The 23,932-nt window shown below is 43.8% G+C and overlaps 1 protein-coding gene across 3 annotated transcripts in view; it reads left to right on the forward strand.

Annotated features, from left to right (window-relative positions):
• FLNB (filamin B) overlaps window positions 1–23,932 on the forward strand; it is a 139,697-nt gene that overhangs the window by 53,050 nt on the left and 62,715 nt on the right. For all 3 annotated transcript variants that reach the window (XM_079933631.1, XM_079933629.1, XM_079933630.1), the window contains exons 2-9: window positions 3,580–3,828; window positions 6,054–6,151; window positions 8,561–8,708; window positions 17,508–17,626; window positions 18,458–18,535; window positions 19,441–19,603; window positions 20,153–20,350; window positions 23,125–23,262. In XM_079933631.1, coding sequence (XP_079789757.1) covers window positions 3,580–3,828; window positions 6,054–6,151; window positions 8,561–8,708; window positions 17,508–17,626; window positions 18,458–18,535; window positions 19,441–19,603; window positions 20,153–20,350; window positions 23,125–23,262 — 1,191 coding nt within the window. The remainder of the gene's footprint in view (window positions 1–3,579; window positions 3,829–6,053; window positions 6,152–8,560; window positions 8,709–17,507; window positions 17,627–18,457; window positions 18,536–19,440; window positions 19,604–20,152; window positions 20,351–23,124; window positions 23,263–23,932) is intronic.

A 23,932-nucleotide genomic window follows, 5' to 3' on the forward strand; every position in this document is an offset into this window, starting at 1 on the left:
AAAGCCATTGCCCTCACTTGTATGCAACTTGGGCTAATTTTAAGTAGTTCCAGAAGGTGTGTGTGGTTGGAGGGCCAGTGTTGTCCGGAGCCAGGACCAGTTACATGGGGATTGTGATTGGTTGAATTTGGGGAGGAGAAGCTTGTGGCCAGATTCCAACCCGCTGACAATCTAAGCAGATTCTAGGAGGTCGGGCAGGCATGGTGGGCGTTGGCTTATTTTATTCCTGAAAGAGGCCCTCAGTAACTCAGGAAGGTGGAATCCTGCCTGAGACGCTTCCAGCTGACCTGGCCTTTTCCTCCTTCCGCCTCTGCTGCATGTTTACACTTGACATAAACATCACAGGGCACGCTCACGGCTGAAAGTTCTGTAGTCTGCTGTGATGGTTACACATGGACATTGTGATGCTGTGTAGCATTTCATTTTCAAGGCTTGGGGAGCCTCCTACTTCATATGGGTGGGAATGGGGAGGCATTTGGGGTAAGTCGCCATCTTTTTATTGTCCCAAGAGCTTGGTGAAGCATTTGAACTTTCACCTGTCAAAATCACTTTTGGAATGAGGACGGCTTCTGAGAATAGCAGAATGAAAGTATCATTTATCCCAATGAGACCTTAATGGGGGCTTTCCCATTTGGACACCCACCTTGAATTCATTGGAAACAGAAGTTCTGGACATTGTATGTTTCATGAATTTGGCTCAGACTTTTACTGGGTCATATTTCCCCCAAATCTTTTTGAAAAAGACTCATGTCTCATTCCTTTAAACCAACATGTGTAAGCTGGGTAAAAATAGAGCAAACTGGTTTCACGTTTTGATTTATGGACGAAATCTGCAAGTTTGCCTTCGAAAAGCATTTAAAACATAACTCGGGGAAGTTTGAGCTTTGCAGACGGATGCCTGTGGCTGGATGAGACTCTGACCTGTTCAGATTCTGCCTGGTGCAAGACCAGACGTGGCCAGGTCCACCCCTTACCCGGATTAGCAATAAGCATGCACACGCTCTGCTTCTCCCCCCATCTCCCCTCACCCTTCTGAAGACTGCTCTTCTCCCCTTAGGCTGAATAAAGGAAACTGGCATGGAAAATGGTTTGATGTGGAATTTTTTTTACCATCGGTAGGTAGTAACTCAGTAATCAATAGCACTTTTAAAGACACACTCGTAACGGGACATCTAATCCTAAAATTTCAGGCACAGTCAAGGACTGTCAGCTGGTCTAGCAGAATGAATTCCTTGGACACCTGTATTCTGTGCAGGGGTTCAGTGTTTCGTGTGCATCACCACTCCTTTGACCACAGGACCTCAGGAGCAGTGCTGGCTTCATGGTTGCACGACCCGGGCAGCTATACAGAGCCCTGTGCTCAGGGGGGTTCTGTGTGCTTGGTTTAATGCTCTGCTGTTGCCATCTTGAAATTCTTAATACTTTTTGGACAAGGAATCCTGTATTTTCATTTGTCACTGGGCCCCGTGAGTTATGCAGACAGTCCTGCTTAATAGTTAGTTATACAGTTCATTATGTAGAAAATCCCTGGGCACCTTAACTTTGAATGAGGATTGCTCCAAGTTAGTGTGTCTGACCAACCAGTTCATGATAATCTTTATGCTATCCAGTTTTACGTGATCAAGTTTTGTTATGACTGACCTGCAACTGTGAAATTACCTTTGATTTCTGTGGGTTTGGGTGTGAGCTTTTAGGAGGGTTTTTTTTTCTTATAAGAGGACATAACAATAAACAGGTTGATTTAAAAAAAAGCCCCACCCTTTCAGTATTGAATGGCATGCCATTTACTCCTTAACAGCATGTGAGTTTATTTTTCATGTGGTTGTAGCTGGGTTTCATTAAGTGCAGTTTTGACGTGTGTTTAACCAACATTCAGGTGGCTTGCGGTGGGTGGGTGGGAGGGAGGGACAGGGCGTGGGGAGCTGCAAGATGAAGAAGGCTTAGTTACTCCCCGTCAGGAGCTCGCATCCCTGGAGTGGGGGTGGGGGGGAGGCTGAGGAATGAATGGTTGTTGTCATGAGAGGACCCTAGTGTGGTTACACAGAGGCTGGTGGGAGTGAAGTGCACCATCCGTTAGATCTGGCCCTTGAATGATTATCTGGGGTTTGTCCTGCAGGAGGATGGGGTGAAGGGCCTTGTCATCATAGGGAATACAGAAGAGGTGGAGAAGTCCAGGGGGTTCACAGCAAGATGTGCTCCAGGAGTGAGGAGTCTGGAATGTGAAATGTGGTGGGTGGCAGTGACAAGGGTGGAAGAGCAGGCCAGGTGTAGGTTGTATAGGTCTCTCAAGGTGCTACATGTCTAGAGAGTTTAACCCTGGGCAGAGGGACCATTGGTGAATGGGGAAGCACAGGGATACCTGACTAGAAGGATGGTTCTCAGGTTATGTGAACAATGATGGAGCTTCATGGCTGTTGAGGAAGCAGAGAGGGGAGGAGGGGCCACATATTTTGGGGGAGAGTGTAGAAAAGGATTTGCCAAGAGGTAGGGAGAGAATTGTTGTGGGAACTGCTCCAGGGCTTTGGAGGAGGAGTCTAAGATGATTCGGACATTTTCACCTTGGGGTCCTGGCAGAATGGGGGGTTGTAACAAAGGTTATTTAGGGTGTAGGAAATGGAGAGACAGGCAGAAAGACATATCTTGGAGATAATGTTTGAATTTTGATGGGTGTAGATGGAGATTGGAAAGAGGACAGAGAGCCACAGGGAAGCCAAGGGGAGTGGGAAGTAGAAACCAGTGGCAGTGAGAGTTCCAGAAGGGGCTGGCCAGTGGCAGGGCATGTCCTGTTAAGCTGGGGGATGACTAGAAAAGGGGCCATGCCTTTGGCCAGTCACTTATCCTCCTGGCAACACTTTGCCCAATTAGATTAGCTTAACTGTTAGTTAAGCTAACTAACAGTCTTCTTTTATGAATGACTAACTTGTCAGAGAAATGAGATGAAAATGATTGATAACACCCAGTATTTGTGAGATCTGAGGGAAAATGACCTCTTAAACATGTAGATGGGGGTGTAAACAGAAACAACTTTTTATAGGGAAAAGATATCTAGGACATAGTGATTAGTGAAAAGAAAGATTTCAAGACTATCATATAGTATAATATAAATTATATTATAGTATAATATACTATAATTTATAGTATAATATAAATTCCGGCAGCAAACACATACACATGTGTGCACACGATCTGGTAGACAGTATACTGCCAGGTTAACAGGTGGTTATCTCTGGAATGCAGCCACCTCTTGTTATTGTCTATATTTCTGAAATGATTTCTTGAAATTAAAAAAAAACTCTTATTATGGAAAATTTCAAATGCATGTAAAAATAGAGACAGTGGAATAATGCGTTTTCATGGACGTATAATCCAATGACACTGGTTAACAACGTTTTGGAATCTTATTTCATCTCTTCGCATCCTTAAGTATTTTGAAGCAAATGCCAGCATTGCATCCCTTCACTCTCATATAGCTCAGTGTGGTTCTCTAACAGTTGAGGACTCCATTTACTTTCTTACAAAGAATGTGATTCATACCTGTGCAACCCAGAGGCTTGACCAGGCCTGTGTCTCTCTGCTCAGACAGCAAAGCCATCGTGGATGGGAACCTGAAGCTCATCTTGGGCCTGGTGTGGACGCTGATCCTCCACTACTCCATCTCCATGCCTGTGTGGGAGGATGAAGGGGACGACGATGCCAAGAAGCAGACGCCAAAGCAGAGGCTGCTGGGGTGGATTCAGAACAAGATCCCCTACTTGCCCATCACCAACTTTAACCAGAACTGGCAAGATGGCAAAGCCCTGGGAGCCCTGGTAGACAGCTGTGCTCCAGGTAAGTGTCAATGGCTGCCTGAGGCATCCCTTCCGGAGGGGTGGGGTATGTGGACCCCTAAACCTCTTGGTTTTTGGTGGGAAAGCTAGGTTTGCTGTGATTGGTCTATTTCTCCTGGTTTTTAGCCCATTGTAAGATAACTAAAGGAACTAAAAATGGCTCCATTTGCCTTTCTGATGGCAGGTCTTATAGGTCTATCCATAGACTTGTTGAATTATTTACGCAAATTCTGAATGAATTTGCCTTCATGCTCGGAGCAGAACTTGAGTTCGGCTTCCAGACCCCAAGTCCTGCTTCTTCTCCCTCTTTCCACAGTTGGTGCCTAGTTTCCCATTGGCTTTAACACGTGCCCTATTAGGTGGTTTGGCATGAAAATCTAAAAACTTTTATTGAGTGGAAAGTACCCGTCTTTGTCAACCACTGGGTTGACTATATATGGCTTTCTCTGACCTTTTCTTTCTGCATTGCTGTGAAATAGTGCTTGGTAAGGATCCAGTTGGAGCCTTTTCCATCCTTGATGGGCTCCTCCTTTCTGAGTGGTTGAATGTACACCAAGGTAGTAATTATCCTCACTGGAGGGTTTAGATTGATGGGTAGAGTTTGCTGATACACTCTCAATAGAAAAACCAGAGCCTGTGTTTATGTGCACGTCCAAACTTGTTTTTAATAAAAAATCTGCCCAAATAATCATATTTTCCATTTACTGATTGCTCTGTATATGCTGAGCACGTTGGTATTAAGTAAGCTAGTCGTTCTCAACACGCTCAACTAGCTGGTGTCAACTGGATGGGGAAGGAGGGCTGGCCCTAGGCCCCAGTCTTCCTTGAGAGCCTGTAAGCTGGTGTCATCCAGAAGTAACTCAAAGCTCAGCATTAGTTCATTTCCCAGGGCCCTCTTTCTTGCTTCCATGCAAAGACACATTTTAGGGTGCCTCTTTCCAGTTTAAACCTGGGGATTTTTACTCCAGCCCTATACTTCTTGTGGTTACAAAGGTTTTTGAGATAATTCTAGGTGTAGGCCTTTGAGCAAGTGAATGTTGTAAGTACACAGGATGTTAGTTCAGTCTTCTAGGTACATCCAGGATTGTGATTGTGATCTTGTAACTTATAATACGAAATATATGTTTGGTCTTTGTCCCCTTTCCTGGCACAGAGCTCCTAAAACCCTTGGAATTTACTAAGCGAAAAGGGCTGTGGTAGTGGTGTCCTTCAGCCATGCCTGAGTTTGTTAATGAGGTGACTTTTGGAATGCCCCAAAGGATGGGGGCTGGATGTTGGGGGAACCAATCAGTGATTAGAGGGTTGGAACTTTCTCCCCTGTCCCCTGACCTTCAGGAAGGGGAAAGGGGATAGAGGTTGAGTTAAGCACTAATGGCAGGTGATTTAATCACTCCAGCCTGTGTAATGAAGCCTCCATAAAAATCCCTGAGCTACAGGGGTTGGGGAGCTTCCGGCTGGTGAACATGTGGTGGTCCTGGGGTGATGGTGTGCCTGAAAGGACATGGAAGCTCCTTGCCCCTTCTCCCACCTTGCCCTATGCATCTCTTCCATTTAGTAAAATCCTTTTATAATAAACCAGTGACCCAGTAAGTAAACTGTTTTCCTGAGATCTGTGAGCCACTCTAGGAAACAATCCAACCTGAGGAGGGGGTTGTAGGAACCTCTGATTAGTAGCTGGTTGGTCAGAAGCCCAGGTGACAAATCTGGACTTGTGATTGGGCTCTGAAGTTGGGGTTGGAGGAGTCTTGTGGGACTGAGCCCTTAGCCTGTGGGTTCTGATGCTGTTTCCAGGTAGATACTGTCAGAATTAAGTTAAATCATAGGACACACAGCTGATGTCAACCCCACACATTTGGTGACCAGAGCACAGAAGTGTGAGTGTGATGTGTCCAAACAATCTCTGCTGCAAAAAGGTACCAGGCCCAAATGGTTTTACAGGCTTTGTTTGTTCATTTATTTACACCACACCCTTAAGGAATGGATAAATTCCTCTCTGAATGCAAGAAGATAACAGCCTGAAGAAGAAGTCTCAGCTCAAGCAGAATAGTTTCTACCTTGGCATACTCATATCTGTGATACTTTTGGCCCATAAAGCATGCAGTTCACTAAGATTTTTGGAAGAAACTGTTCTCTCAAGAGACTGAGTGAGTTTAGTTTAGGCACCTGGTTTCCTTTAACCTCTTCAGTCAGTTAATACTAACAGCATCTTTTGTGTGATGTTAACAGGTCTGTGCCCAGACTGGGAATCCTGGGATCCACGAAAGCCTGTGGATAATGCACGAGAAGCCATGCAGCAGGCAGACGACTGGCTGGGTGTCCCACAGGTATGTGTAGAAGCATGCGTGTCCCACGAAGCTGTTTCCCCTGATGCTCTGTGGATGCCTTTGGGTCTGGCAGGCAGTCTGACCTCCTCAGTGGTCGGCTTTCAATGAGCATTGTCTGTGGCTGTCTCCCATCTTCCTCAGTTTACCCATATTAATAGGTTCTCATTGACTTAGGTGCTTGTAGATCCCCTAAAGATCTTCACTGTCACATGTGACAGATTTTCTAGTATTTTTTTTTAATATTTATTTTATTCATTTATTTATTTATTTGGTTGTGCCTGGTCTTGGTTGCAGCAGGCGAGCTCCTTAGTTGTGGCTCACTGGCTCCTCAGTTGTGGCATGTGAACTCTTAGTTGCGGCATGCGTGTGGGATCTAGTTCCCTGACCAGGGATTGAACCTGGCCCCCTGCATTGGGAGTGCAGAGTCTTAACCACTGTGCCACCAGGGAAGTCCTGAATTTTCTAGTATTTCTGTTCCAAAGATCACAAAGGCCATGTCTGGATGCCAGACTGCAAATGTGGACCTTAACCATAAGAAATTGCCAGTATTTGACCATTTTTAACCTATTAAACATTTTTTTAAATCCAATATCTTCAAGAAAGTCACTCAGAACTTTTTAAGAAGTTTAAACCAGGATAACTCACCATTAATGGAAAGTGTTTAAGAATTCATATTGCTCATAATCCTAACAAAGGAATATAACAAGAGAACTTGGAAATTGAATATGTCTTGGATACCGTCTACAGTAGCCACGTTGCTTAGTTGAGGTCCAATCTTCTAAGCCCTTCCAAGGAGTTTAAATAGCACCCCCTGACACTGTGACTCCCATGTTCAAAGACTCAATCAAGAAAAGTTGTGGGTAGCCAGTGCCGGGGGATGGATGACCTCATTACAGGCTCCATTAAGGTCTTGAGTTGGTATTCAGAGCTGAGTTCAGTGTATTTGTAACAGGATCCCTTGGGAGGTAGAAAATCTTGCCTATATTTCTTTGGTTTGGTTTTGGCATCATGTCTCTTCTCCAAGGCCCATTCCTTGGCTCTTCCACCCTCAGGAAGTGGTATGATATGTTTTTCGTCTCCCCTTAAACCAAAACCCATCTCCTTTTGGCATTCATGTGATGTTGGCAGTGTGTAAAGTTGTTGAAGGAGCTGCCTAGGAGAAATGCCAAATCAATGTACATCCTACATTTTACAAAACGTATTGGAGGTGACTGTACCAACCCAAATAGCTGTTTTGTTGCTGCAGGCTAATTATCAGAATGTTTCCTCTTTTCTTTTTTACCATGGAGTGGGGGAAGCTGGGTACATATGTTGTTTATCTGCATTTGGTTGACCTGTTCATGAGACAGAGTCTTCTGAGGAGGTGTGGCTTACCTCTTGGTGGCAGGAGAAGTTTTTGTGCTGTTTAGGGCTGGGTCAGCTGGTGGAACTGGGACTGTGACACCTTCAGGGAAGCCACCTGTCCAGCACAGGTCAAATCTTGCTCCTAAGCTGAATGTCAGGAGAAAATTTCCCCTTTCCTATTTTTTAAATGGCTTTTAATGTATTGAGACCTGTCTTAACTCAGGCTGCTATAACAGTACCATTGACTGGGTGGCTTAAACAACAGACATTTATTTCTCAGTTCTAGAGCTTGGGAATTCCAAGATCAAGGTGCCAGGAAATACACTTCTTGGTGAGGGCTCTCTTCCTGGCTTGCAGACAGCTGCAAACTGCCTTCTGGCTGTGTTCTTACATTGAGGTGGAGAGAGAGTGAGCTCTGGTCTTTCTTCCTCTTCTTATAAGGGCACTAATCCCATCGTGGGAGCTCCACCCTCATGATCTCATCTCATCTAGACCTACTTACCCCCAAAGGCCCTACTTCTTAATACCATCACACCAGGGATTAGGGTTTTAACGTATGAATTTGGGGAGGACAAAAACATTCGGTGTATATTACAAGAGCACATATCTAATATGTCATTGTGTTATCTTTTTGGTTTTATTTTTTTATTAGTAGCTGAGCCAATAGAAATGCAGATAATGGATAAAAGAGCAAAGAAAAAGGCCAGTTTATCTATGCACTTTTTGGTAATATGCTTTAATCCCATGTGTTCTTATTTCTTCTTCCTTACTTGATATAGCTTATCTTTTCTGGAAAAAGGAGTGAGTGGCCTTTTTTTTTTTTTCAGGGTGGGGAGGTATGAACCTCTGGAAATTACATATAGAATTGTCTGGAGAGGGTCCTCAGCTTCCAAAGGGGATGGTGACACTTCTAAAAGGTTAAAAAAACACAACCGATTTTGCCATGCCAGTTTGATGTAGTTTCACTTTATTGAGAGTAGTGTTTGCTTTAAGAGATTTTGCAAAAACTTCTATAGTTGCAAAGTGATATGTTCTGGGTGTTCATCTACCATGTCGTTATTCTAGGTCATCACTCCTGAAGAAATTATTCACCCGGATGTGGATGAGCACTCGGTGATGACTTACCTGTCCCAGTTCCCCAAAGCCAAGCTCAAGCCAGGGGCTCCTCTTAAACCGAAACTCAACCCCAAGAAAGCCAGGGCCTATGGCAGAGGTAAGCACCGGTCATGTTGGATTTGAGGCTTGTCCTCTAGTCTTGATTATTGAGAATCAAGAATGTATAGGCTTCACGGGCTTCCCTGGTGACACAGTGGTTGAGAGTCCGCCTGCTGATGCAGGGGACACGGGTTCGTGCCCTGGTCCAGGAGGATCCCACATGCCGCGGAGCGGCTGGGCCCGTGAGCCATGGCCGCTGAGCCTGCGCGTCCGGAGCCTGTGCTCCACAACGGGAGAGGCCACAACAGTGAGAGGCCCGCGTACAGCAAAAAAAAAAAAAAAAAAAAAAAAAAAAAGAATGTATAGGCTTCATACTTAAAGACACCCCAGGCCTCCTGTGTCAGATGTTTTCTACCTAAAGGTCCATTTGTTTATGACCATCTTTTTCTGCCTTGTGAATTTAGGCTTTCAGAAACGCTGCTGCTTTAATGTGATGGAGGCTGATGAGTTTGTTGCTTTGTGACTTGGGTGCAGTAACCCTGGGATGAAGAAAGGACTATTGTTCCCATTTTTCAGATGAGGAATCAGAGGCCCAATCCACAGAGGAAAGGGGAGGTTGGGGTGGAGGGAAGAGGGGGTGGGGGAGGTCCCCCAGATTACCGTGGTGGGGTAGGGCAGGAGCCTGTGTCTTCTGGCTGCTGATTCATTTCTCCTTCAGTTATGCTAAAGCTGCTGCAGGTTTCCAGATGCAGTGGGAGCTATTGTTAACCCCTGGCAGATACTTCCTTGCTAAGACATCCTGTTTATGCTCTCCTAGCCAGCTGCCACGGAGTGTTCTGCTCAGACCGTTAGAGTGGGTCAAAGGCATTTTGAGGAATTTGGTTTTCTGGTTGGCACCTGACTTAAAGAGAACAGTTGCATTTCAGCCCAGTGTGGATTCTGGTAAAGATAAGTACAGCAAGATACAATTTGTTCCCCTTTCTGTGGCAAGGGGGAAAAGTGCATTCTATTTCTTCATTTTCATAATTACAGTTAGGATAACATTTACACACACAAAGTATTTTGTATGTCCTCTCCTAGAATCTACAGTTCTTAACATTCTAATGTGGTCTCTCGCCCCATGTGTATATGTGTGTGTGCATGTGTGTGATTGTTGAATTATTTGAAAATAATTTGCTGGCATGGTAACAATTCACTCCTCAGTGCGTCAGCCAAGTCTCTCGTAAGAATAGGACATCCTCTTTTGTAACCACAGTATTCATTATCACACATAAGAAAATGAACAATAATTTCATAACAACTAATATCCAGTTTATATTCAAGTTTCTCTCTTGTCCTACGATTGTCTTTTATAGTTTTTCTCGTTTTACAAACCAAGATCTGATTAAGATTCACTTTCTACATTTGCTTGTTATTTTACCTTAGACTCTTAATCTAGGATAATTTCCGCTTTCTTGTTTTTCTTAAAATGACATTGACTTTGTAAACATCCAGAGCTCTTGTCTATGTACTCATTCCCTTTGAAGATAGCATTGCCCTACTTGGCATCAGCTTAGTCTCTCTTTCTTTCTTTTTTTTTTGGCATGCCATGAGGCATGCAGGATCTTAGTTCCCCAATCAGGGATAGAACCCATGCCCCCTGCAGTGGAAACACGGAGTCTTAACCACTGCACTGCCAAGGAAGTCCCAGCATCAGCTTAGTCTTGAGATGACACACGACCAGGGCAGTGGTGCTGACCATGTGCTGTTCTCAGCCTCAGTATCCAAGTCCTTCTCATCTGTCTTTTTAGCGTGATTTAGACCAGAGGACAGATAGTTCTGGAAGAGACCCACTTACCGTTTGAAGTCTTTTTGGCAATGAGGTGGGGTCTGTGCAATCATTTGTGTTATATGGAGACTGGGGACTTTGTTTGAAGCCTTCCCCGCAGTGCAGTCAGTTGAAGGTTGGCATGTCCACACTTGCTTTAAAAGTGCTTCTCTAAGCTATAACCAAAGACGGTGACTGGAATAAGGAATCTGATTTGAAAGGTTATTCTTCCTTAAAGGCAAAAAAGCTGCAAACAGCCAAATCTCCTGTCAACAAAATTGGTCAAATGGATTGAATCTAATCAAGGCATAAAGTGCTTGTTTGCAATAACCTTATCACTGGCTGTCATGTTTCCCCATTGTTAATATGAAACGGTTTCCTTTCATGGTGCTGTTTTCTAGAAAATGACCTCTTGCTGCAGTCAAGGAATGTGGCTAGTCATTGCCATTTCCTTCATCTGCCTCTTTATAAGTTGTACGCACTTAGGTAGGAAGCATATACACACACATATGTATGCATATGTGTGTATTCTTTGCATTTTTTTGTTGTGGTAAAATACGTATAACACAACATTCACTAATTTAACTATTTTTAGAGGTACCATTCAGTGTCATTAAGTACATTCATACATTCACTGTGTTGTGAGACCATCACCACTATTCATCTCCAGAGTTTTTGCATCTTCCCAAACTGAAACTCTGTATCCATTAAACAGTAACTCCCCATCCCCACCTCCCTCCAGGCCCTGGCAGGCACCTTTCTACTTTCTGTTTCTATGAATTTGCCAACTCTAGGTAGTCATAAGTGGACTCCTACAGTATTTGTCTTTTTGTGTTAGGCTTGCTTCATGTAGCATGGTGTTTTCAAGGTTCATCCATGTTGTTACATGTATCAAAATTTCATTCCTTTTTAAAGCTAAGTAATACTCCATTGTATACATATTCCACATTTTGTTTATCCATTTTTCTGTCAATGGACATTTGGGTTGTTTCTACCTTTTAGCTATTGTGAATAATACTGCTGTGAACGTGGGTATATAAGTATCTGAGTCCGTACTTGCGGTTTTGAGGGGATATACCTAGAAGTGGGTTGCTGGATCATATGGTAATTCTGTGTTTAATTTTTTTTCTTTTTAAGTAGGAAGACAAAATGGTCATTTTAGGCAGCAGGGCCACATGTGAGGCCACATGGGCAGCACCTTAGATATTACGTTGTCCATGATGAGACAAGGGGAGGGACAATTTGTTCTCTCCTGTGTGGCCACATTGTTTTATTTCTGCCAACAGAACCAAGGCATAGAGAACATTTCATCTTCTAGTTTCTAAAACGGTTGGTAGGTTTGGTTTTATTTATTTGTTTGTTTGTTTGTTTATATACAGTATGTACTCTTTTAATTAATTAATTTAGTTATCTATTTTTGGCTGCGCTGAGTCTCATTGGTGCGTGCGGGCTTTCTCTAGTTGCAGCGAGTGGGGGCTACTCTTTGTTGCGGTGCGCAGGCTTCGCATTGTGGTGGCTTCTCTTGTTGCAGAACATGTGCTCTAGGTGCACAGGCCTCAGTAGTTGTGGGTCGCAGGCTCAGTAGTTGTGGCCATGGGCTTAGTTGTTCCATGGCACGTGGGATCTTCCTGGACCAGGGATCGAACCTGCGTCCCCTGCATTGGCAGGCAGATTCTTAACCACTGGACCACCAGGGAAGTCCCTGATTTTTTTTTTTGTTTTTTTTTTTGCGGTACGCGGGCCTCTCACTGTTGTGGCCTCTCCTGTTGTGGAGCACAGGCTCCGGATGCGCAGGCTCAGCGGCCATGGCTCACGGGCCCAGCCGCTCCGTGGCATGTGGGCTCTTCCCGGATCGGGGCACGAACCCATGTCCCCTGCATCAGCAGGCAGACTCTCAACCACTGCGCCACCAGGGAAGCCCGGGAAGTCCCTGTTTTATTTTATTTTGGATGTTGATCAGGTTGCAATTACCAGCCGGTTAGCATTTGCAGATCCATTCACTGAGACCCATTAACTGAAAGGAGAGAGGGCCAGGGTGAGGTTAATCTACAGCCACAAACAGGTCTTTGTGGTGGGATCCCTTGTGGAGTTCGGTATGTTGAAAGCGTGAATGCATGAGCTAAGCAGAAACCTTTAATGAAACCTGTGTTCTGTATGGAGCAGTTGCTGTATAGTGAGCCCTCAGCACACTTCGTTCTGAATAATCCTAGGGAACAGTTGTTTCTCTGCACGGTAAGCATTAGCTCCAAAGGAGTTTACAGAGTGTGGAACGTGGTTCAGCCTCTAACCAACCATGGTTAACCAGGGTAGACAAGCCCAGTCCCCGGCTTTGGACAGTGTGCAGAGTAGGTCGTTCCTCAGGCTGTCAGAGTCAGATGGAGCGAGTATTTATAAATATTTAAATCTTTTTGTTAAATGACCCAATCATTATGTAAATTTTAAGCAAAAGAAAAATGTAGAGAGACTTCTCTGGTGGTCCACTGGTAAAGAACCTTCCTTCCAATGCAGGGGACGCAGGTTCGATCCCTGGTCAGGGAACTAGGATCCCACATGCCGCAGGGCAACTAAGCCCACGCACCACAACTAGAGAGAAACCTGTGTGCCGCAACAAAGATCCCGCGTGCCTCAACTAAGACCTGATGCAGCCAAAAATAAATTAAATAAATAATAAATAACTCTTTAGGGACTTCCTGGGAGTGCAGTGGTTAAGAATCCACCTGCCAGTGCAGGGGACATGGGTTTGAGCCCTGGTCCAGGAAGATCCCACATGCCACGGAGCAACTAAGCCCGTGTGCCACAACTACTGAAGCCCGTGCGCCTAGAGCCCGTCCTCTGCAACAAGAGAAGCCAGTGCAATGAGAAGCCCGTACACCACAACCAAAAATAAATTAATTAAATAAATTAAAAAAAAATATTGGAGGTATTTCTTTCCAGCCATATGCCGAAATGAGTTCAGACTCTATATTTTCTTCAATTTGCATTTCTTACCTAACAGAGTATGAACATTATCTTGTTATATAACAATCTATCATCAATTTTTCTTAAACTAGGCTATTTATTGGAAACCTAATGTAAATCCAGGTATAGTAACAAATGACCCAATGTCTTCAACAGATCAATGGCTGAAAACTTCCGAAATTTGCCAAAAAACATAAACCTACAGATTCAAGAAGCTGAGCTAAACCCAAGCAAGATACACACACACACACACACACACACACACACACACACACACACACACACACACACACACACACACACACACACACACCAAGCCACATCTTAGACAGACTTCAAGAAACTAGACAAGCTTGAAAGCAGCAGGAGAGAAATGACATCTTATATATGGTGGAAACATAGAATGACAGATTTCTCATCAAAAATCACAGAGGCCAGAAGGAAGTGACACAACATTTTTCACGTGCTGAAGGAAAAGGATTGTCAACCCAGAATCCTATACCATTTGTTATGGGCACATCCCCTAAAAGGATTGGGAAAGGAAATTCTCTGGACAGAAAGGAAACAGTGAAAGAAGGAATTTTGGAATAACAGGAAGAGAGAACGTGATAAGCAAAAATATGGATAACTATAATAGACTTTCCTCAAAAACCACAAACTGCCAAAACTCAGCCAAGATGAGATAGATAACCTGCATGGTCCTATATCCATTAAATAAACTGAATTTGTAATTTGAAAGATCTTTGGAAAGAAATCTCGGCCCAAATGATTTCACTGGAGAATTCTACCATACATGTAAAGAAGCATTAACACCAAATCTACACAATCTCTTCCAGAAAATATGAGAAGGGAATGACTTCCCAATTCATTTTATCAAGCTAGTTTTGCTCTAATAACAAAATCAGACAATGGCAGTGCCAAAAAAGAAACTGCAGACCAGTATCACTCATGAGTATAGACGTAAAAGTCCTCAATAAAATGTGAGCAAATAAAATTCAGCAATCTTTAGAAAGAATTATATACATCATGACCAAGTAGGGTTTATTCCAGGGATGCAAGGCTGGCTCATTATTAGAGAATCAGTCAACATATATTAATAGGCTAAAGAAGAAAAATCACGTGATCATATCAACTGACACAAAAAACATTTGACAAAATTCAGTAGCCATCCATGATAAGAACTCAGAAAAAAGAGGAATAGAGAAGAACTTCCTCAGTTTGAAATTTGAGTAGCCACCCCAAAAAACCTACAGCTAACATTATAATAGTGAAAGACTGAACACGTTCCCTAAGATTGGGAACAAGGCAAGGATGTCCATTTTCACCACTGTTTTTCAACGTAATGATGCAGATTTAGCCAGTCTAGTCAGGCAAGAAAAGGAAATAAAAGACGTACGTATTGGACAGCAATAAATAAAATGTCCCTATTTGTAGATGACGTGATTGTCTATGTAGAAAACCATAAAAAATCTACCCCCAGAAAAAAAAATCTCCTTGAACAAATGAGTTCAGCAGGGTCACGGGATGTTAAGATCGGCATGTAAAAATCCATTGTACTTCTGTCTACCAGAATGAACACGAGGATACTGAAATTAAAAGTACCTCGCCATTTACAGTTGCTCAAAAAAACCCTGAGAAATAGGTGGAAATGTACTAAAACATGATAGGAGTTATATGCTGAAAACTACAAAAACACTGATGAAGAAGTCAAAAAGATCTAAATAAATGGAGAGATACACTGTTTTCATGGGTTGAAAAAGTAAAGATGTCATTTCTCCCCAAATTGTCATATAAGTTTAACACAATTGATATTAAAATCCCAACGAGATTTTTGTTCTATAAATATAGAAAAGACTATTATTCTAAAACATATGGAAAGACAAAAGAACTATAGTAGGGAAAGCAATTTTGAAAAAACGAGTGGGAGGATTCAGTCTACCTGCTCTCAAGACTTATTATAAAGCTACAGAAATCAGGATTATGTGATATTGGTGGAGGGATAGACACATTGATCAATGGAACAGAATCGAGAACCCAGAAAGAGACCTACACAAATAAGCACAATTGATTCTTGACAAAGGCACAGGGGGAGCTCAGTGGAGGGAAGAGAGCCTTTTCCGCACAGGATTCAATAGCAGTTGGACATCCAGAGGCAGAGAAAATGAACCTTGGCCTAAGTCTCGCACTTGGTATAAAAATTAACTCAAAGTGGATCACAGACTTAAATGTAAAACATATAACTATAAAACTTTCAGAAAAAAAGTATAGAAGAGAATCTTTGGGATCTAGGACTGGGCAAAGAATTCCTAGACTTGACACCGAAAGCATGATCCATAAAGGGAAAAAAAAATGATCAGTTGGACCCCATCAAAGTTAAAAAGCTTAAAACATTTGTAAAAGTATGATCTGCTGAGGTCTTGGCATGGTACATGAGCATTGGACTGTGTGAGGGTTTTCTGTCAATGAAGGGTGCACTCCTGGATCACCCCACTCTGTTGCAAGATAAGCTTCCTTAGCTTACGTCCTACAGGCTACCTGGACACCATCTCAAACAGAACTCAAAATGTTGCGTAGACAAAGGGCCTGAGGACTGGATTTTACTTTAAAAATTTTTTTTAAAATAATTTGAAACTTTTTGCAGTTAAGAGGATGAAAGACAAGACACTTATACGTTGCTGATGGGAATGTAAAATGCTACAGCCACTCTGGAGCACAGTTTGACAGTGTTAAAAAGAACTAAACATGCAACTACTATATGACCTAGCAATTGCACTCCTTGGCATTTATCCAGAGGGATGAAAACTTATGTCCACACACACAACCCTGTGCATGAATGTTTATAGCAGCTTTATCAGTAATAGACAGCTGGAAACAACCCAGATGTCCTTCACTTGGTGAATGGTTAAACAGTAGTGCATTCATATCATGGAATATTACTCAGTGATAAAAAGAACAAACTACTGATACACGCAAAAACCTGGATGAAATTGCAGAGAATTATGCTTCGTGGAAAAAAGCTAATCCCCCAAGTTTACATAATGTATGATTCCATTTATATGACATTTTAGAAATGATAAAATTATAGAGATGAAGAACAGATTGATACCCTGAGAGGTTATAGAGTAGCACTCTGAGGGGGTAGCTATGAAAGGGCAACACAAGGGTTCCCTATGGGATGGAAATGTTCTGTATCTTGACTTTGTCAAGGTTAGTTCCCTTGTAGTGATGTTGTACTCGAGTTTTGTAGGATGTATCCATTTGGGGAACTGGGTAATGGGCATTATTATCTCTTACACCTGTATGTGAATCTATCTCAAATTAATTTGCTCAATCATCTTAATTAAAAGTTTAATTAAAAAATAATAATCCAATTTAAAAACATTTCAAGTAATAAAAAAGTCGTCTTTATAGAATTCCCTGGTGGCCCAGTGGTTAGGACTCTGGTGCTTTCACTGTGGTGGCCCAGGTTCAGTCCCTGGTCAGGGAACTAAGATCCTGAAAGCTGCGTGGTATGGCCAAGACAAAAAACAAAAAATGCTCTTTAATAAGAAATGAGCGGGCTTCCCTGGTGGTGCAGTGATTGAGAGTCTGCCTGCCGATGCAGGGGACACGGGTTCGTGCCCCAGTCCCGGAAGATCCCACATGCCGCAGAGCGGTTGGGCCGGTGAGCCATGGCCGCTGAGCCTGCATGTCTGGAGCCTGTGCTCCGCAACGGGAGAGGCCACCACAGTGAGAGGCCCGCGTACTGCAGAAATAAAGAAAAAAAAAAAGAGCCATTCTCTGCACTTCATTCGTATTCCCCCTCAAGGCAAGCCCCACTGCTACTAGTTACCACGTCATTTTCACAGTTGTATAGCCTTTTGACCTAAGTGTGCTGAATATTTCAGAATTGGATGTTGCTTAAAGAACCAGGACAAAATTAGGGGTTTGTTTGACCTGTTTGATTATCCTCATCACAGTTTGTCGCCGTCTCCCATGTGACAGTGGCAGAGCTGGATCCCATCTCTCAGATCCCAGAAGGAGACATGATGGGTGATAGCCTGTGTTGGGGCCTGGCCCAGCTTGTAATGTGCTTGTGTAAACCTGTGACAGGAATCGAGCTCACTGGAAACATGGTGAAGCAGCCGGCCAAGTTCACTGTGGACACCATCAGCGCCGGGCAAGGAGACGTGATGGTGTTTGTCGAGGACCCAGAAGGGAACAAAGAGGAGGTATGTTGGAGGATGCTGCCTTCCCTGTCAGCATCCCATGGAGCTCTTGGAGTTTGTAAGAGGCCCAGGGACTGTGCCTCCATTTGCCTCATGAAAGCTCACCACAAAAGCTGTTTTTTACCAAAAGGATCCTGAGTCTTAACAGAGGTTAGAGTAACTTGCCCAAGGATTGTGCCTTGAAAAATCATATAAATTCATACCTAGGGACACAATTTTTAATATAATGAAATAAAGTATCCTTTATTTTATAAAGGATTTAGCTATTGTTACTGATAAAATACAATACAGTAAAAATACTGAGTCTCTACTCTTTTCCCATGCTGACCATCCTCTGGTTCCTCCCTCAGGGCCTTTGCACATAACTGTTTCTTTTGTCTACTCACCTTCTTAAGACTCTATTTTATTCCCAGTACTTAGCACCATCTGAAGTTCTAAGCTTACTGCCATATTGTCTGTTTCTCCCACTGGGTAGGAATTGTGCCTGATTTGTTTTATTTTTGGTACCTGACACGGGGCCTGGCATTTCATAAGGTCTTAATAACTAGTGGGCCAATAAAGGTTTAAATTAATTGCTTCATAGTCTCTCTCATCTGGAGAGTGACAGCCAGGAGACAGTGGAGAATCCTGAACGGGTTATTCCTTTGTGCTGTGTGATTTTGTTTCTGTGACTTCAGGCTGCTTCCCTCCTGGGGCATCCTGCAGGAGTGGTGGGGCAGAAAATAGCCAAGGCAGATTCCTGGCCTGGCACCTTGCTGCAGGACCTTGGCTGGCATAGCATGCTTTCACTCACAGCCGGCACCTTCTCTAACTGTTGCTCATCTTCCGTCCTAGGCACAAGTGACCCCTGTCAGCGATAAGAACAAGACATACTCTGTGGAGTATCTGCCCAAGGTCACCGGACTGCACAAAGTAAGATAAGACGTCATGACCTTTGCTTGGACTGCCCTTCTGAGCCTGCTTCGTTATATGTGGAAGAAGAGTGGTTTTCTTAAGTTCACTTCTGATTTTCCTTTCTGTTTATAAAAGTATCCACGTTCATTGTAGAAAATTTGGGATCCCTCCGAGTCAGACTTAACACGTTAGTTACTAAGTGCAGATTGGTTGAATTTCACTAAGTCCTTTGCAATGTCATAAGATTTTTGTGACTCCACCTGGGTAACTAATAATTGTAGCTGCAAGACTGGAGTGTAAATGCTAAGCTGTGGGTTCTTTGTCTTTAATGCTTAAGTATCCTTCTTCACGGTGCTCTGCAGCCTCTGTCAGCATCGAAGCCTGGGTGCACAGAAGGCCAAATGACTATAGTGGAGGCCAGTGGCCCACCCAACCTGATAACCCTTAAAATTTAAAAGATGAGAACTTTGACTCAAAGTTTAGATGGAAATCTGTACTGTGTCTCACATCCATGTATCTGAAAATGATCTTGGTCCCTTGAAAAATACTTTGACTCTTAGGTTTGATATTCTAGAACTGTGCATTATATTAGGGAGACAGTGGTCTCACTTGCAGCTGCCTTAAGAGTCCGTTGTCTAGAGATTGAAGTATAAGTATTTGTGTATATCCTACTACAGAGGCTAATTTACGCATGTCTGATGTGTTTTAGTTTGCTAAAGGCGTGCTGTCCCAGGCCCAGCTGTGTGACTGGTGGAGCCAGATGGGAGTCCCGTTGAGGCCACTTCCCCAGGGCTCCTGGTTCCCTCACCTTTGTGTGTATGATTGGGAGGATGAACGAAAAGGCTGTCAGTGTATGTGGCTTGATGCAGTGTTCTCGCTGAGCAGGAAGAAGTAATGATGTCTCACCTGCCTGTCACTTGTAGGTCACAGTCCTCTTTGCAGGACAGCACATCTCCAAGAGCCCATTCGAAGTAAATGTCGACAAGGCCCAGGGAGACGCCAGTAAAGTCACTGCAAAAGGTCCGGGCTTGGAAGCTGCTGGGAACATCGCCAATAAGCCCACCTACTTTGACATCTACACAGCAGGTAACACCTCTCCTCTTGCAAAGCCTGAGATAATCCTCAGGAATTGGGATGCCTGACATTTCGTCTTTTAAATTGAAGAACCAACAACAAAAACAGCTTTTTCAAATGTGTTGGTTATATTCTTAGATTTTTCAAAATCAGCTTTTCATCTCTAAAATCTCATACTCAAGCTTAACTTTGATTATTATTAATAATTTCTGTATACATTTCTGACTTGGCTAAATAAATATTCCAAAGAACTAAGGTTTATGAATCATCTACTGGACCAAATTCCATGCAAGGTCCTGGGTGGGGGCTGGTAAGAAAGGGGATGAATAAACCACAATTCTTGAATTGTCAGTTTTCTTTTCAATGTAGAAAATAGAGAATGGGAGAAAAGGAAAGTTGGCTATGACCCTCCTCCCCTCCACCGGGAAACAGGTCCAGGTGTGAACCTTCTGCGTACCTCTCTGTCTCCTGCAGTTTGCATTTTCTACCTACTTTTGCCCTCATCAGCAGGGAGCTTTCTAGAGGGTGACTTGGGCTCGTGGAATGTTCTCTGTCTGCTAGGTGCTGGCGTGGGTGACATTGGTGTGGTGGTGGAAGATCCCCAGGGGAAGAACACCGTGGAGTTGCTCGTGGAAGACAGAGGAAACCAGGTGTATCGATGTGTGTACAAACCAGTGCAGCCTGGCCCCCATGTGGTCAAGGTCTCCTTTGCTGGGGACACCATTCCCAAGAGTCCCTTCGTTGTACAGGTCGGGGAAGGTGAGTGCCAGGGGAGCTGACCACATCTGCTTCTGTCATTCAGGCTAGCTGTGCATGACTGGGCTGTGAGGCCACGAGAATGGTCAGGGCCCAGCACTGAACTCAGGCCTGTCCCTTTGCTGCCAGGGTCCCTTTGGCAGGAAGTATCCTCAAAACATTAATACTAGTATCTACTTTGTCCTCAAGATATTAATACTAATATCTTCCTATGAGCCATGCAGTGACCTAAGTGCTTTATGTATTAACTTATTTAATCTGTCCCAAAACACTCATATTAGGATTCATGATCCTCACTGAGAGATACAGGACTGAAGCTGTTTGAGGAGGTGGCGTTTGTGGCTGATGTTAACAGCAGTGGCATTGCTGGTGCCCTGCAGCCTCCTTTACTGGCTGTTAGGCACTGAGCACACTTGCATCTAATCATGACACCAGCCAGTGTGTTGCAGGGGCTATTGTTATCCCCAGTTTGCAGGCGGAGACACAAGGCTTAGGTATCATAAGGTATCCGTGACTATGGAGTAGGCCTCAGTAGGAATAGAACCATGGTCTCTGTCAACCCCTTAACCATGCTGTTAAACTTCCTCTGCAGCCAGAAGCATGCATTTTTCTCTAATGTTAGACTGTTTCCTTCTGACTTTGTTACTCTTTTTTTTTTTTTTTCCCCAACTCTGCTACCTTTTCTAACCAATACTTGCCTCTCCCTGTTCTGTCCTCTGCATCTGCACCTGCAGACCTGGCTTCCTCTTCTGAATCCTGCCTCTGGGCCAGCCTGGACCCCGAAGCTGTTGGCTTCCTATTTGAAAGCACTGGGCCAGAGGCATCTCGCTTGGTAAGGGCTTCCATTGCCAGTTCTTTGTGCTGCCTGCAGTTGTCAACCGGACCTGTGCTGTTTGTGACTTCGGGAAATTATAGTGCAGGTGTTAGTACCACTTGTCCAGCCAGACCCCAAACCCACTCTCTAATTACATTTAAACATCACTAAGACATCTCAAGATAGTGGAAAATCAGGTGGTTGCCTTCAAGCTCTTTAGTTCCATTTAGTGTTTATGTGAACTGAGCGGTTATCCTTTTGATGTTGAGACTGTTGCCCATGTTCAGAATTTCCATGAGTAGTTGTTGTTGTTGTTTTTAAAGACACATTTAAACCCTCCAAGGGACGTCCTGTCATCCTGTTGTGACTTATTTCTGGTATGACCAACTTTTCTCCCCTTGACAAAGAAAAAAAAAACAAGCCAATGTATTCAGGAGCAGAATTCCCTTTGACATAATGCAAGAAAGAATTTTGAACAGCTTTCCTAGTTCCAGTGGTGTTTTCTGACTTCCTCTCACTCATGGACGACCTTTTTCATTTCTGGCATATCCATCTGTCACTTGTATTAGTTAATATTTAATTAATAGTTTTTCTTTTGATGTACTATACCTTCCTCCACTTAAATGATTTTAAGAAAAAAGAAGCTTTATGTCACTTTTACAATGGAAAACCAATAACCTTATGCTCATCCATGAACCACATAAAAGCATCTCTACTCCAAGGGTGTGTGTATGTCTCTTTGGGAATGTCCACCTGAGGACATTGCAGGGAGGAGGAGCCAGAGGAGGAACTATCTTCCTTCTGTAAAGAGTCTTGTCTTCTGGAGTTTGTGACCCCCCCCCCCCAGCGTATAGAGAGCTGTCAGATACGCAGTGTCATGTTTGGAAAGGAGCAATGTGACATTTTACCCATTAATCTCCTGTTTCTATACTCGATGAGAAGGTAGCTCATGTTGTCAGAAAAATCCTAGGGCACAAGGATGTCTTTTTCTCTTTTTTTTGCGGTACGCGGGCCTCTCACTGTTGTGGCCTCTCCCGTTGCGGAGCACAGGCTCCGGACGCGCAGGCTCAGTGGCCATGGCTCACGGGCCCAGCCGCTCCGCAGCATGTGGGATCTTCCCAGACCGGGGCACGAACCCATGTCCCCTGCATCGGCAGGCGGACTCTCAACCACTGCGCCACCAGGGAAGCCCCAAGAATGTCTTTTGTCAACCTTCTGACAAACCCCATGGAACAGTTTTGTGGAACTCTTATGTAAGGAATGTTAGAAGCTACCTTTGTACTTAATTTTTAGACTTACAACTTTGGGTTTTTTAACTAGAGCTAGAATTCAAATTGAGAGTGGTGTTTATTCCTAATTGTTGCATTTATAGCTGCCCACATTCTGAGGACCTTGTAACAGACAGCACTGAAATGTTTGTCTGCCTTGGCAGAGGTGGGGTTGACCTGGTCTTTTCTTGAGCTATCCTCTGGCTCTTCCTGCGGAAGACAGCAACATTTAGACTTAGAAATGGCTGATCTAAAGTTTGGAACAAGGTCAGATGTTTTCAAGTGCTCCATTTTCCAAGTAGACCCAGTCTTCCCAATTACTGGGCCCTTGAGTATGGCAATGAGGTTTGAACAATGTCCAGCCCTAGGTCTTAACTCTCTTTCACCACCAAGAGGATAAACGCCAGAATTCAGCCACTACCAGGAGCCCAGCAAATCCACGCTGTGCTCTCCTGCTTTCTTTGCCAAAGTAATTTTTCCCCAGTCCCTGTGCAGTGTGCCCGGACAAAGTTATGTTGTGTCTTTATTTGCTAGCCTGGTGTGCTCCCTGAACGGGACCCCTGGTCTCAGACAGCTGCTGCATACTCTTTGTGTAAAGCAAACATTTTCTTGGCGGGTGGCTCAAAGTTACCTTGGCTTGCTCAACTCGGACTAAAGAATGAAAGGTTGAATTGATGTTGAAACTGTGCTTGCAGCCTGTAATCCAAATGCCTGCCGGGCCAGTGGCCGAGGCCTACAGCCAAAAGGCATTCGCATCCGAGAAACTGCAGACTTCAAGGTTGACACCAAAGCTGCTGGAAGTGGAGAGCTCGGCGTAACCGTAAAGGGTCCTAGTAAGTGCTCCTTTGTTTCCCCATCTCAGGTGTGATTTCGGCCAGCTTTGCAGCCATGGATCATTGCACAGCCAGTTCTGATCAGTTTATCCCAGAGAGCTATGTCAAAGATTTGAAGCTCTCAGGGCTCCATGCAGAAGGAAACAGTGATCATTTAATAATGTCTGCCCTGGATATGGGAACAGTGGTGGCTTGACAGCCTCATGTTATTTTAAGGCTTCTGGGAATAGAAATAAATAATGGAGTTAGAACAGCAATATGAAGTGGCCCCTTTTCTTTTCTTTGAGGAAACCTAGGCTCAGAGAGGAAGGGTCTTGACCAAGGTCACATAGCTTGTAAGTAAGCATCTGAGCTGGAATTCAAGCCCAGTTTCCAAAGCCAGTAATTTTCCCTCTACAGGTTACATTTTATAAAGGATGAAATGATGTCAGGTACTTAATTACTATGATCGTTGCTTATAGAAGGAGGATAATTCCCTAAGATTAAGTTTTCTTCGTAGATTAATGCCATTTGTGGAAGAGTGCCTTGTACCCTACAGCTCATTCTTGCTCTGTCTTGGGAAAGGAGACAGAGAGCAGGAAGACGGGTATCTGCTCCATCCTCCAGTTTTTCCCCAGATCAGAGAAGCAGCTCGGCATTTCTAGTTGCAGGTGCAGCAGCCTTGGCCGTT

The sequence above is a fragment of the Stenella coeruleoalba genome, assembly GCF_951394435.1.
Source record: "Stenella coeruleoalba genome assembly, chromosome: 10".
Classification (NCBI taxonomy): domain Eukaryota; kingdom Metazoa; phylum Chordata; class Mammalia; order Artiodactyla; family Delphinidae; genus Stenella; species Stenella coeruleoalba.